The sequence below is a fragment of the Lagenorhynchus albirostris genome, chromosome 2 (genome assembly GCF_949774975.1).
Source record: "Lagenorhynchus albirostris chromosome 2, mLagAlb1.1, whole genome shotgun sequence".
NCBI lineage: Eukaryota > Metazoa > Chordata > Mammalia > Artiodactyla > Delphinidae > Lagenorhynchus > Lagenorhynchus albirostris.
Window position 1 is genome coordinate 75,090,888 of NC_083096.1, and position 13,639 is coordinate 75,104,526.

Sequence of the window (13,639 nt, forward strand, 5' to 3'; positions counted from 1 at the left end):
TAAACCCATGCACATATGGTCACCTTATTTTTGATAAAGGAGGCAAGAATATACAGTGGAGGGCTTCCCTGGTGGCGCAGTGGTTGAGAGTCTGCCTGCCGATGCAGGGGATGCGGGTTCGTGCCCCGGTCCGGGAAGATCCCACATGCCGTGGAGCAGCTGGGCCCGTGAGCCATGGCCGCTGGGCCTGCGCATCCGGAGCCTGTGCTCTGCAGCAGGAGAGGCCACAACAGTGAGAGGCCCGTGTAGCGCAAACCCCCCCCCCAAAAAAAAAACCAAAAAAGAATATACAGTGGAGAAAAGACAGCCTCTTCAATAAGTGGTGCTGGGAAAACTGGACAGGTACATGTAAAATATGAAATTAGAACACTCCCTAACACCATACACAAAAATAAACTCAAAATGGATTAAAGACCTAAATGTAAGGCCAGACACTATCAAACTCTTAGAGGAAAACATAGGCAGAACACTCTATAACATAAATCACAGCAAGATCCTTTTTGACCCACCTCCTAGAGGAATGGAAATAAAAACAAAAATAAACAAATGGGACCTAATGAAACTTCAAAGCTTTTGCACAGCAAAGGAAACCGTAAACAAGACCAAAAGACAACCCTCAGAATGGGAGAAAATATTTGCAAATGAAGCAACTGACAAAGGATTAATCGCCAAAATTTACAAGCAGCTCATGCAGCTCAATAACAAATAAACAAACAACCCAATCCAAAAATGGGCAGAAGACCTAAATAGACATTTCTCCAAAGAAGATATACAGATTGTCAACAAACACATGAAAGAATGCTCAACATCATTAATCATTAGAGAAATGCAAATCAAAACTACAATGAGATATCATCTCACACCAGTCAGAATGGCCATCATCAAAAAATCTAGAAACAGTAAATGCTGGAGAGGGTGTGGAGAAAAGGTAACGCTCTTGCACTGTTGGTGGGAATGTAAATTGATACAGCCACTATGGAGAACAGTATGGAGGTTCCTTAAAAAACTAAAAATAGGGGGCTTCCCTGGTGGCACAGTGGTTGGGAGTCCGCCTGCTGATGCGGGGGACATGGGTTTGTGCCCCGGTCTGGGAGGATCCCACATGCCACAGAGTGGCTGGGCCCGTGAGCCATGGCCGCTGAGCCTGAGTGTCCGGAGCCTGTGCTCCGCAATGGGAGAGACCACAACAGTGAGAGGCCCGCGTACCGCAAAACAAAACAAAACAAAACAAAAAAAAGAGTCATGTACCAAAATGTTCACTGCAGCTCTGTTTACAATAGCCAGGATATGGAAACAACCTAAGTGTCCATCGACAGATGAATGGATAAAGAAGATGTGGCACATATATACAATGGAATATTAGCCACCAAAAGAAACGAAATTGAGTTATTTGTAGTGAGGTGGATGGACCTGGAGTCTGTCATACAGAGTGAAGTAAATCAGAAGGAGAAAAACAAATACCGTATGCTAACACATATATATGGAATCTAAGAAAAAAAATGTCATGAAGAACCTAGGGGTAGGACGGGAATAAAGACACAGACCTACTAAAGCATGGACTTGAGGATATGGGGAGGGGGAAGGGTAAGCTGTGACAAAGTGAGAGAGTGGCATGGACATATATACACTACCAAATGTAGGGTGGATAGCTAGTAGGAAGCAGCCGCATGGCACAGGGAGATCAGCTATGTGGTTTGTGACCACCTAGAGGGTTGGGATAGGGAGGGTGGGAGGGAGGGAGACGCAAGAGGGAAGAGATATGGGAACATATGTATATGTATAACTGATTCACTTTGTTGTAAAGCAGAAACTAACACACCATTGTAAAGCAATTATACTCCAATAAAGATGTTAAAAAATATAATAATAATATGGTAAAGCCTGTGTTTAGAAAGATATCTAATTATTTTTATAGTCAGACAACAACAACTACAATATATTTTTTTAAGAGGAATGAAAGATAGTTTCTGGAGCTTTATACTAGTAGACTAGAATAGAATGAAAGAAGAAAGTGAAGGCAAAGTATCCAGTTAAGCCTAAACTAACAGAATGGTATTGAGAATAAAGAAAAGAGGACAAATTCAGGGTTATTTTAGAGGTAGATTAATCAGATTTGATGCGTAGTGGGGTGGGAAAAAGTGAAAGATTAAGCTTTGGCAGCTTGGTGGATAGAAAACACAAGAAAAGGGGAGTTCCTTGGTGGTCTAGTAGTTAGGATTCGGCGCTTTCACTTCCGTGGCCTGGGTTCAATCCCTTTTCGGGGAACTGAGATCCCACAAGCCATGCGGCACAGTGCCCCCCTACCCTCGCCAAAAAAAAAACAAGAAAAGGAAAAAGAATAAGAGGAAGATAATGAATTCAGTTTTGGATACATTTAATGTGGGACTACCCTGGTGGTCCAATGGTTAAGACTCTGCTCTTCCACTGGGGCACAGGTTCGATCCTTGGTTGGGGAGCTAAGATCCTGCATGCCTCGTGCACTGCCAAAACAAAAAAAACCCAAACGGGCTTCCCTGGTGGCGCAGTGGTTGAGAGTCCGCCTGCCAATGCAGGGGACACGGGTTCGTGCCCCGGTCCGGGAAGATCCCACATGCGGCGGAGCTGCTGGGCCCGTGAGCCATGGCCGCTACGCCTGCACGTCCGGAGCCTGTGCTCCGCAACGGGAGAGGCCACAACACTGAGAGGCCCGCGTACCGCAAAAACAAAAACAAAAAACCCAAACATTTAGTGTGGTTCACCTATGGAGCATCCAGATGAATGTTTAAAAGTGAAAATAGGCATCTGAAGTACAACAGAAAGATTAGGGCTAGAGATAAAAATTTGGAGTGATCAGCATATGGTTGGTCATTGAAGTTTTGGAACTGGGTAAGATTTATGTGTCATTTTAAGAGACATTGGCAGAGTAAGAGTAACTAGCAAAAGACACATAGAAAGTGACCAAAAAAAGACTCTATTAGTCCATTCAGGCTGCTATAACAGAATACCATAAACTGGGTGGCTAATACACAACAGAAATTTATTTCTCACAGTTTTGGAGGCTGGAAAGTCCAGAATCGAGGCACCAGCAGATTCAGTGTATAGTGAGGGAAAGCATCCTGGTTCATAGAAGACTGTTTTTTGCCTTAACCTCATATGGCAGTAGGGACTAGGGAGCTCTAGGGGGTCCCTTTTTTAAGGGCATTAATCCCATTCATGAGGGCTCCACTCTCATGACCTAACCACCTCCCAAAGGCCCCACCTCCTAATACCATCATTTTGCGTGTTCGATTTCTACATATGAATTTGGAGGGACACAAACCTTCAGTCTACAGCAAAAACAAAATAAAATGTTTTTTTTAAAGATATCAAGTAAGAGGAAGTGCTCTATGTCAGAGGTCAGCAAATTTTTAGTAAAAAGGGCCAGGTAGTAAATATGTTAGGGCTTCCCTGGTGGCACAGTGGTTAGGAATCCACCTGCCAATGCAGGCGACATGGGTTCGAGCCCTGGTCTGGGAAGATCCCACATGTCGTGGAGCAACTAAGCCCGTGCACCACAACTACCGAGCCTGCGCTCTAGAGCCCTCGAGCCACAACTACTGAGCCCACGTGCCACAACTACTGGAGTCCGTGCTCTGCAACAAGACAAGCCACCGCAATGAGAAGCCCACACCGTGCAACGAAGAGTAGCCCCTGCTCGCCGCGCCTAGAGAAAGCCCACACACAGCAAAGAAGCACAGCAATGCAGCCAAAACTAAATAAATAAAACAAATAAATTTAAAAAAATTTTTTAAGTTATAAATATGTTAGTATTTGTAGGCCACATACAGTCTCTATCTCATAGTCTTCTTTTTTGTCATTGTTGCTTTTTATTTTATAGCCCTTTAAAAATGTAAAAGCCATTCTTAGCTTACAAAAGTCAAGAAAATTGTGCATTGGTCATATTTTGCCAGACTCGTGTTGAATGGTGTTAGATGCTTTAGAGAGGTCGATTGGTTAAAGAATGAAATGAGTGACAGGTTCAGCACCTAACACACAAACACAAAACATACATATATGTTATGTATATGTATATTTAAATATTTAAGAAATGCTTTCTGGGCTTCCCTGGTGGCGCAGTGGTTGAGAGTCCACCTGCCGATGCAGAGGACACAGGTTCGTGCCCCAGTCCAGGAAGATCCCATATGTTGTGGAGCGGCTGGGCCCGTGAGCCATGGCCACTGAGCCTGTGCGTCCGGAGCCTATGCTCCGCAACGGGAGAGGCCACAACAGTGAGAGGCCCGCGTACCACAAAAAAAAGAAATGCTTTCTTTTATTCTAAGACTTTCCTAACATAACTTTCTTGAAAGATTAATTTTATTCCCCTCCAGATATGTGTTCTGAAACTGAACAAAATGAAAATGTTACCATTTCATGCTGATGTAGAGATTGGCCAGATTATAGAAATCCCCATTGCCATGTATCATGTAAATAAGGAAACCAAAGAGGCCATCGCGTTCACAGACTGCTCTCATTTATCCTTGGATTTGAACATGGATAAGCAAGGAGTCTTCACTCTTCTCAAAGAAGGTAAGAGTAGGCTTTTTATTTTTTCCTTTCTTTGTCTTTGAATTAAAGGACCAATCAACAATTCAGAAACTATGAATTACAGTCTAAATTCACACATTGGGGATTCCCTAGTGGTCCAGTGGTAGGGACACTGGGCTTTCACTGCCAAGGGCCCGGTTTCAGTCCCTGGTCGGGGAACTAAGATCCCACGAACCGCGCGGTGTGGCCAAAAAAATTAAAAATTAAATTTAGATATTACCTTTCTTTATAATACTTTTATTTATTCTGTCAACTGCCTGTATTAGGTGTTACAATATGATGTAGAAACAAAGGCACAAAAATTGAATAACATGTCCAGGGTTCATTGTGGCCAGACAATATCAGTTTTTAGTCATATTAAAGGCTTCTCTTTCCAGCCTCAAGCTCTTCTTTCTTTCTTTCTTTCGTTCTTTCTTTCTTTAATATATGTACTACACCTCTTTCTAAGAGGACTGTATTGCCATTTAATGTCTGTATATATTAAATTTATTCTGAAAAAGAAAATACCTTTTTAATAAGAAAAGAATATGAATAAACTATCCATATGGATCAATATCATTTACCATTATGGAACTTCATATTTTATCCTGATCACCACTGTTTTTTCATCAATAATAATGACAGTAGTACCATCTAACATTTGTTTAGCATTTCTATTTCATAGGCTCTGTTCTGAATACTTTTCATATACTAACTCATTTAATTCTCACAATACATCTATAAGGTTGATATCAACTTGGACTTCTCTTTTGCCCTTGTTAATTATACTATACAATATCTCTCACCTCTCCTCTGTTCTTAGGCTGTCTCTCCCCATTTTTAGGCCCTCATTATCTCTCACTGAGAATTTAACGATATCCTCCTAACTGTTCTTGCCTTTGATAATCATGGCTACCAGATAGACCTTCATGAAGCTCAATTTCAAAATTAATTTTCCTGCTCAAAAATTTTGAGAGGTGGACTTCCCTGGTGGCGCGCTGGTTAAGAATCTGCCTGCCAATGCAGGGGACACGGGTTCGAGCCCTGGTCCGGGAAGATCCCACATGCCGTGGAGCAAGTAAGCCTGTGTGCCACAACTACTGAGCCTGCGCTCTAGAGCCCGCAAGCCACAACTACTGAGCCCACATGCCACGACTACTGAAGCCTGCGCACCTAGAGCCTGTGCTCCGCAACAAGAGAAGCAACCACAATGAGAAGCCCCCGCACCGCAACAAAGAGTAGCCCCTGCTCGCCACAACTAGAGAAAGCCCGTGCACAGCAACAAAGACCCAAAACAGCCAAAAATAAAAATTAATTAATTAATTAATTATTTTAAAAAGTATACAATTCAATTAAAAAAAAAAATTTGAGAGGCTTCTCCCTGCCCGTGGACAACAGCCAAAATCCTTTTAGTTTAGTATTAAAGGCCCTCTACAGTGTAACCCAACCTACTTTTTGGAGCTTCATGCTTTGGCTTCATGTATGGCTCTAGCTAAACTAACTACTTTAGTTAAAATTTCCCATAAATCTCTTTCATATACTCATTTGTATCTCATTTATATTTCTATCTTTGTTCATTTATTTGTCAGCTTAATATACTCTCTTCTGCATATCTAAACCTTTCTTGATCTCTCCAGCTAAAAGTAATCATTCTGTTTTCTAGACTTCTATAATGCTTATCATTTTCTACTAATAGTTTAATTTATGTAAATGTTCACCCTCCCCTTCTAAACTATATATGCCTTGAGGTCAGGATCTTTGCTCATATTTGTATCCTCACCATACATAGAACTGTGTCTTACATGATATATATCTGTTAATAGAAGGAACATTATTTTATATCAACTTAATATAAAAAATTGGGGTCTAGTAGTGTGTGAGATTAAGAATTTTTTAAAATATTAAAATTCTTGTATTTCTATAGACTGATTTCCTTGAGGACCGATGGCTTATTACCCTACTGAAGTCAAGGTTTTTGATTTGCAGGTATTCAAAGACCAGGACCAACACACTGTTCCAGTGTACATATAGCAGCCAAATCTCTGGGCCATACTTTGGTAACAGTTAGTGTGACTGAATATGAAGAGTATTTGGAGAGCAGTGCCACATTTGCTGCTTATGAACCCCTAAAGGTGAGATATTTCACGCTAAAGAACTGCCATATCTTTTCATGGACCCCACCATGTCCACTTGGGGGCTTCCTACCTATCTGTGATCTCTATTAAAGATCAGTGATATTTATGTTCTCTTTACTTACCACTCTCTTGTTTTTAGACCCACAACTCCCTCATCAAATCTGAGTATCAGGGAGTTTATGCTATCATGTTTCAGCCACAGGACTATTTATAAGTTGTATCAGCAAGTTTTATTATTTATTTATTTGGGGTGGGGCTGTGTCGGCTCTTAGTTGTGGTACATGGGCTCTTTGTTGCAGTGTACAGGCTTCTCTCTAGTTGTGGTACGCCAGCTTCTCTCTAGTTGTGGCGGGTGGCACGCGCGGGTTTATTTGCGCCGCGGCATGTGGGATCTTAGTTCCCCAAACAGGGATCAAACCCGTGTCCCCTGCATTGGAAGGCGGATTCTTTTTTTTTTTTTTAAATAAATGTATTTATTTATTTTTGGCTGCCTTGGGTCTTTGTTGCTGTGTGCGGGCTTTCTCTAGTTGTGGTGAGTGGGGGCTACTCTTCATTGTGGTGCGCGGGCTTCTCATCGTGGTGGCTTCTGTTATTGCAGAGAACGGGCTCTGGGGCGCACGGGCTTCAGTAGTTGTGGCACGCGGGCTCAGCAGTTGTGACTCTTGGGCTCTAGAGCGCAGGCTCAGTAGTTGTGGCATGTGGGATCTTCCCAGACCAGGGCTCGAACTCGTGTCCCCTGCATTGGCAGGCGGATTCTTAGCCACTGTGCCACCAGGGAAGCCCCTGGAAGGCAGATTCTTTACCACTGGACCACCAGGGAAGTCCCAACAAGTTTTAGATATTTTGCTTTCTTTCCTCTTTTTTTTCTCTTTTTTACTGAGATATAAAAAACATATAGTAAAGTACACTAATCTTAAGGTACTATTTTTTTTGTTTGTTTGGCTGCACCAGGTCTTAGTTGCAGGATCTTTAGTTGCGGCACGCGAACTCTTAGTTGCAGCATGTGGAATCTAGTTCCCTGACCAGGGATCAAACCCGGGCCCCCTGCATTGGGAACGCGGAGTCTTAGCCACTGGACCACCAGGGAAGTCTCTTAAGGGACTGTTTGAATTTTCACATATGTACGTATCTTTGTAACACCACCTGGAAGAAGATATAGAATATTAGTATACTCTCTTTTGAAGAACTCTGAAAGAAAACCTTCCACCCTAGGGAGGGAAGTCAATCATCTTTTACCCTTTATACTTACAAATTTTCAGCACAACAGTCATCATTTTGGCCCCCAAGGATTGGTCCATTATAATTGGGATATTACGACAGGTGGCAGTTCAAAATAAAAGTAGATAGGGACTTCCCTGGTGGTCCAGTGGGTAGGACTCCATGCTCCCAATGCAGGGGGCCCAGATTCAATCCCTGGTCTGGGAACTAGATCCCCACATGCATGCCATAACTAAGAAGTCCACATGCTGCAACTGAAGATCCCGCACGCCGCAACGAAGATCCTGCGTGCTGCAACTAAGAGCAGCCTAAATAAGTAAATAAATAATTTTAAAAATAAAAAGATAAAAGTAGATAGAGGGGTTCCCTGGTGGCGCAGTGGTTGAGAGTCCACCTGCTGATGCAGGGGACACGGGTTCGTGCCCTGGTCCGGGAAGATCCCACATGCCGGGGAGCGGCTAGGCCTGTGAGCCATGGCCGCTGAGCCTGTGCGTCCGGAGCCTGTGCTCCGCAACAGGAGAGGCCACAACAGTGAGAGGCCCGCGTACCGCAAAAAAAAAAAAAAAAAAAAAAGTAGATAGAGCCTGGCATACTTTCTATATATTTGAGTCCTTCAGGAGCTAAAATTGATGTCTAGGGGCTTCGCTGGTGGCACAGTGGTTAAGAATCCACCTGCTGATGCAGGGGACACGGGTTTGAGCCCTGGTCCGGGAAGATCCCACATGCCGCAGAGCAACTAAGCCTGTGAGCCACAAGTGTTGAGCCTGCGCTCTATAGCCTGTGAGCCACAACTACTGAAGCCCGCGCGCCTAGAGCCTGTTCTCGTCAACAAGAGAAGCCACCGCAATGAGAAGCCCGCGCACCGCAACGAAGAGTAGCCCCCACTCGCCGCAACCAGAGAAAAGCCCGCACGCAGCAACGAAGACCCAACCCAGCCAAAAATAATAGAAAGTAAAATAAAATTTTAAAAATAAACAACAAAAAAAATTGATGTCTACAAGTTCCTGCTGATACATATTGACAAATACTGACTCAGTGCCTCTTAGGATGAGGAGGCATCCACAGGGAAAAAGTTGTCAATGAAAGAAGCAAGGTAAGCTATTAATATTAAAAAGATAACTTGTTCATTAATATTTGCATTTTGGGCTTCCCTGGTGGCGCAGTGGTTGAGAGTCCACCTGCCGATACAGGGGACACGGGTTTGTGCCCCGGTCCGGGAAGATCCCACGCGCCACGGAGCGGCTGGGCCTGTGAGCCGTGAACGTTGGGCCTGCGCGTCCGGAGCCTGTGCTCTGCAACGCGAGAGGCCACAGCAGTGAGAGGCCTGCGTACCAAAAAAAAAAAAAAATATATATATATATATATATATATATTTGCATTTTAAGTTGGCCTCATTGTACATTGTGCAGCCTAAGTATTAAACATATGGTTTGAGCATATTTCACTCATTCTCTTAGTGGATGAATCATCCTACTTGCCTAATTAAGTGAAAGTGCTAGGCTGCAACCCCTGGTCATTTCATGAGGTTTTTTCTTAGTTTTATCATTATCCTTACCCTAATTTTATATTTATTGAATGTCCCACAAATCAGATCTCCCCTGAATGAAAACTATCCTTAAAGGAAAGGAAGTAAGATGATGATTTTCTTTTTCTACCTAGTACTTTGGTCATGTATCTTTTTCTTTAGCTGCTGAAAAATATATGTATGTTTTACTTTTGCTATCAATCTTATGTTTCGGTACATGGTATATAGTTCTCAATTTGTCCTTTTATACATCATTTCAATTCAGTTGATCTGATTAATTTTGGACTATATACGTCTAGGAAAAAGGAATAACTCCAGTTTTGCTTTCTCAGAAAGCCTTCCATGAAGCCTCTGACTAGTTTAATTTCTTCTATTTGAGGCTTGTTTGGCACTCTGTACTGTGCTTTTTTGTAACACTCATTATACTTTTTACCTACTTCAAATCTGTCTTTTCCAGACTATTAGCTCCACCGTGAGGCAGGACCTTATTTTGGCTTTCTATTACTGTATCACCAGTGGGCCATCAATGAATATTTGTTAAATTGAATTATATATACATTTTTAAGAGAATACTGCCATTAGACATAGGAATGTTTAATGTTAATAGTATTCAATATTAAATGTGATTGACTAGTTCAGGAAAGAAATATTAAAACATGGTTTGCTTACATTTTCAGAACGATTGCTTCAACTCCATACTTCATTTTGTCACTTAGTCACTGTTGTAGACACTGTGTACCATACAAAAAAACCCCTACACTTTGAGAATACTTCATTCCCCAAAAACCAGTTTCCTCATCTATAAGTAGGATACAACTCCTCTGTTTACTGGAGTGAATAATACCTGTCTTGACTACCTCTTAGGTGAGAGTTCTTTGAGAAACAAATGAACTGTATAGATGTATTATTTTCATATTTTTAGGGCAGGAGTTCTTTGATACTTTAGTAAAATATCCATTTAAAATTCTTATGTAATATGGTGACAGATGGTACCTAGACTTATTGTGGTGACCATTTTGTAGTGTATAAAAATATCAAATCATTATGTTACACACCTGAGACAAGTGTAATATTATATGCCAGTTATACTTCAATTTTTTAAAAAAGAAAAATGAAAAATGTTTATGCACTTATTTATCAATACTTTTTATGTGCACAGCATTGTACTAAATCCCACTGAGGAAGAGAGATTCTTTCAAAAATTTGGGGTATAAGATACTCTTTTCTCTTAAGAAGTTTACATAACTAGACAGTGTAACAAGAATTATTAGATGTATATATATGAATATGTGACATATTTAAATAGCATTAGGGGATAAACAAGTATACAAATTAATGGTAGAGATAATTACTATAAGAGCTTAGAGGATGCAGACGTGGTTGTGGTCTGGAATGATTAGACATAAATTAATGGATTCTCTTGACACATGAGTTAGGCTGAATGATAGGTGGGATCTAAATTAGTACAGAGGTTGAGAAGCATTCCAAGTAAGAGGCATAACATATGTTTCCTAATTTGGGAATTAAGTCTAATGTCATTTACATTATAGTTATATAACCAGTTTTTCACTTTAGAAAACTGTTGAATTCTCTAACTAATCAGGGGTTAATTTCTTTAAATGTCATCAGGCTCTAAACCCTGTGGAAGTGGCACTGGTGACATGGCACTCTGTAAAGGAAATGATATTTGAAGGGGGCCCTCGTCCATGGATCTTGGAGCCCTCACGATTCTTTTTGGAGCTGAGCATGGAGAAGACAGAGAAAATTAGAATAACACAAGTCCGGCTGCCAGCTCAGAGAAAACAGAATCAGTACATCTATCGGGTCCTGTGCCTGGATTTAGGGGAACAAGTACGGAAATGATCTTTTTCTAACATTTCTTTTAGCAATAATACTCCAAATCTTTTGTACTTCTAGCCATTCCTTTTCAGATTCTAATGGATTTAGTTTATGTACTAGATGGGAAAATTCTAATTATTGATTAAAAGATCTTTTTTTTTTAAAGCTTACTATTCTTTAAATGTACACCAAAGGTTTTGGTTTACTCATCTGAGAATTCTAACAGTTCACCAACCAAATGGTTCAAGATTTTTTTGTAGTAGGGGGCTTATTTCAATCATTTTATCACTATAATTCATTTCCTGTTGCCTAGACTAGAGGATATATAGTTTTCCACCTCCAAAGAATGTGAGGAAGGGAAATTTAAAGTGTCATCTATGGTTATCAGTTTTGAAGAATGAGTTAGATCTGTGTTGATAAGAGTAATTAGTATATTGCCCTTTATCAGTTTAATTAGTTTTGATTATTTTTAGAGGTAGTGATGGCTTTATCCATAGCTGCACCCTGCTTCTACCAAAACCAGTAGCAAAGGTTTTCAGTTTGACCAGGATTGAGAATTTAAAGTATGACTATGAGGCATAGCCCAGCTAACCAGCCCCCAAGGAATCCATGTATGATTTTAACTTAATAAGAACTGTGCTATAATCAATTGAGCTTCATTTTAATATCTCTAGTGTACTGTATTGTATATATGACTAGCTATTAGTGATTTCAATCCTAATTACCCCCTTTTGAAGCTCTCTAGCTTCTTTTTGTTTTCACATTGTTATTCATTAGTATTTCCACCAGAAATGAGTTGAAACACAAATTAGTTTTTCCACTTTTTGCCAACTGGTAACAAAAGATTTGGTGGAGGAAAAGACTGAAGTAATTGGTCAGTTAGATTTTTTTAATGTTCCCTTTGTTTCTATGATACCCTTGTTTCTCTTAGCACAGATAATTAAGAACTATAGTGTCTTTAAGGGATTTGCCTGATTATAATGTCCAAAGGGACTCTATACTGGAATTTGAATAATTCGAACACGTTTAGATTGGCACAACTGACATCAAGTGTCTACCCACAATTATCTCTTGCCCTTGTGTTTTCTTAAAGATTCTGACATTCCAAATTGGAAATCATCCAGGTGTCCTGAACCCTAGTCCAGCTGTAGAAGTTGTGCAGGTACGCTTCATATGTGCCCACCCTGCCAGCATATCAGTAACTCCAGTATATAAGGTGCCAGCTGGTGCCCAGCCATGTCCTCTGCCACAGCATAACAAACAACTGGTGAGTACAGTGTCTCCAACTAATTTACATTTTCTCTAACCTGCTTTAAGATAAATGGTCTGAAATGTAGCTTTTGTCTTATTGAAGTTAAGGAAACTCTTTTATTTGTTATCCAATCTCTGATAGTGTCTGAGAAGTGGTGATTCAATTAGGTTAGAGTTGGCTATACTTAGTGACACTTAGTGACTTTGCTTGTTGTATTTAGGTACATAGTCAGCTTGTAACTATGACAATAGGCAATTGAGAACTCTCTAAATAACTTCCAAATTGGTTTGCTAGTATCCTTCCCTACTAAATCTTTTATTAGCATTATTAGTAACTTATAGGATTTACCTCTACTCCAAACCCATATGAAGAATAATGATAAGCAATAGCATAGCTAGAAGGTAGGCAACAGGAAATGAGGAATAAATGAGTTATCTAACCTAGAAACTAGAACATCAGACTATACACTAAATGAGGTTAACTGTGATTACAAGCATGGGAAAATAGAAGTCATTTCTTAGCCTTTGCAGAATAGAACAATCCATTAATTATTCCCATTTTACAGATGAAGAAACTGAGGATCCGAGAAGTTGAGTAATTTTCCCAAGGTCATAAAGCTAGAAAGTAGCATTTTCCATCTGACTCCAAAGCACACATTATTAACTTCCTTGCTATACTGCCTTTTTATTATAAAAGAACTTATGAGATGTTGCAGTTTAGGAACTCATTTTTTTTTCAGAACCAAATTCAACATTAAATACTATTATTTGAACTTTATAAATTATTCACTTTTTTAAAAAGCACTTAGATGGAGCAGAATAGAAGTTATCTCTATAATGGCATTGTCATTCAATATCTTTTTTTTCATTTGAAATAATTTAAATTTCCAGGAAAAGTACAACTTTTTTCCTGGAACCATTTAAGAGTAAGTTACAAACATGATCCTCCATACTTTAGTATTTATTTCTTTTTTTGTATTTGAGTATAATTCACATACCATAAAATTCACCTGTTTAAAAGTGTACAAGTAATATTGTTAACTAAGCTCTACTTCAATTTTAAAAAGTGTGCAAATCAGAGTTGTGCAACCATCACCACCATCTACCTTCAGAACATCTTCATTTCCCC

At 40.2% G+C, this 13,639-nt stretch overlaps 1 protein-coding gene across 1 annotated transcript in view; it reads left to right on the top strand.

The window, feature by feature from the left end:
• NUP210L (nucleoporin 210 like) overlaps positions 1-13,639 on the top strand; it is a 77,465-nt gene that overhangs the window by 24,660 nt on the left and 39,166 nt on the right. The window contains exons 11-14 of the mRNA XM_060137856.1: positions 4,347-4,545; positions 6,529-6,674; positions 11,050-11,271; positions 12,353-12,526. Coding sequence (XP_059993839.1) covers positions 4,347-4,545; positions 6,529-6,674; positions 11,050-11,271; positions 12,353-12,526 — 741 coding nt within the window. The remainder of the gene's footprint in view (positions 1-4,346; positions 4,546-6,528; positions 6,675-11,049; positions 11,272-12,352; positions 12,527-13,639) is intronic.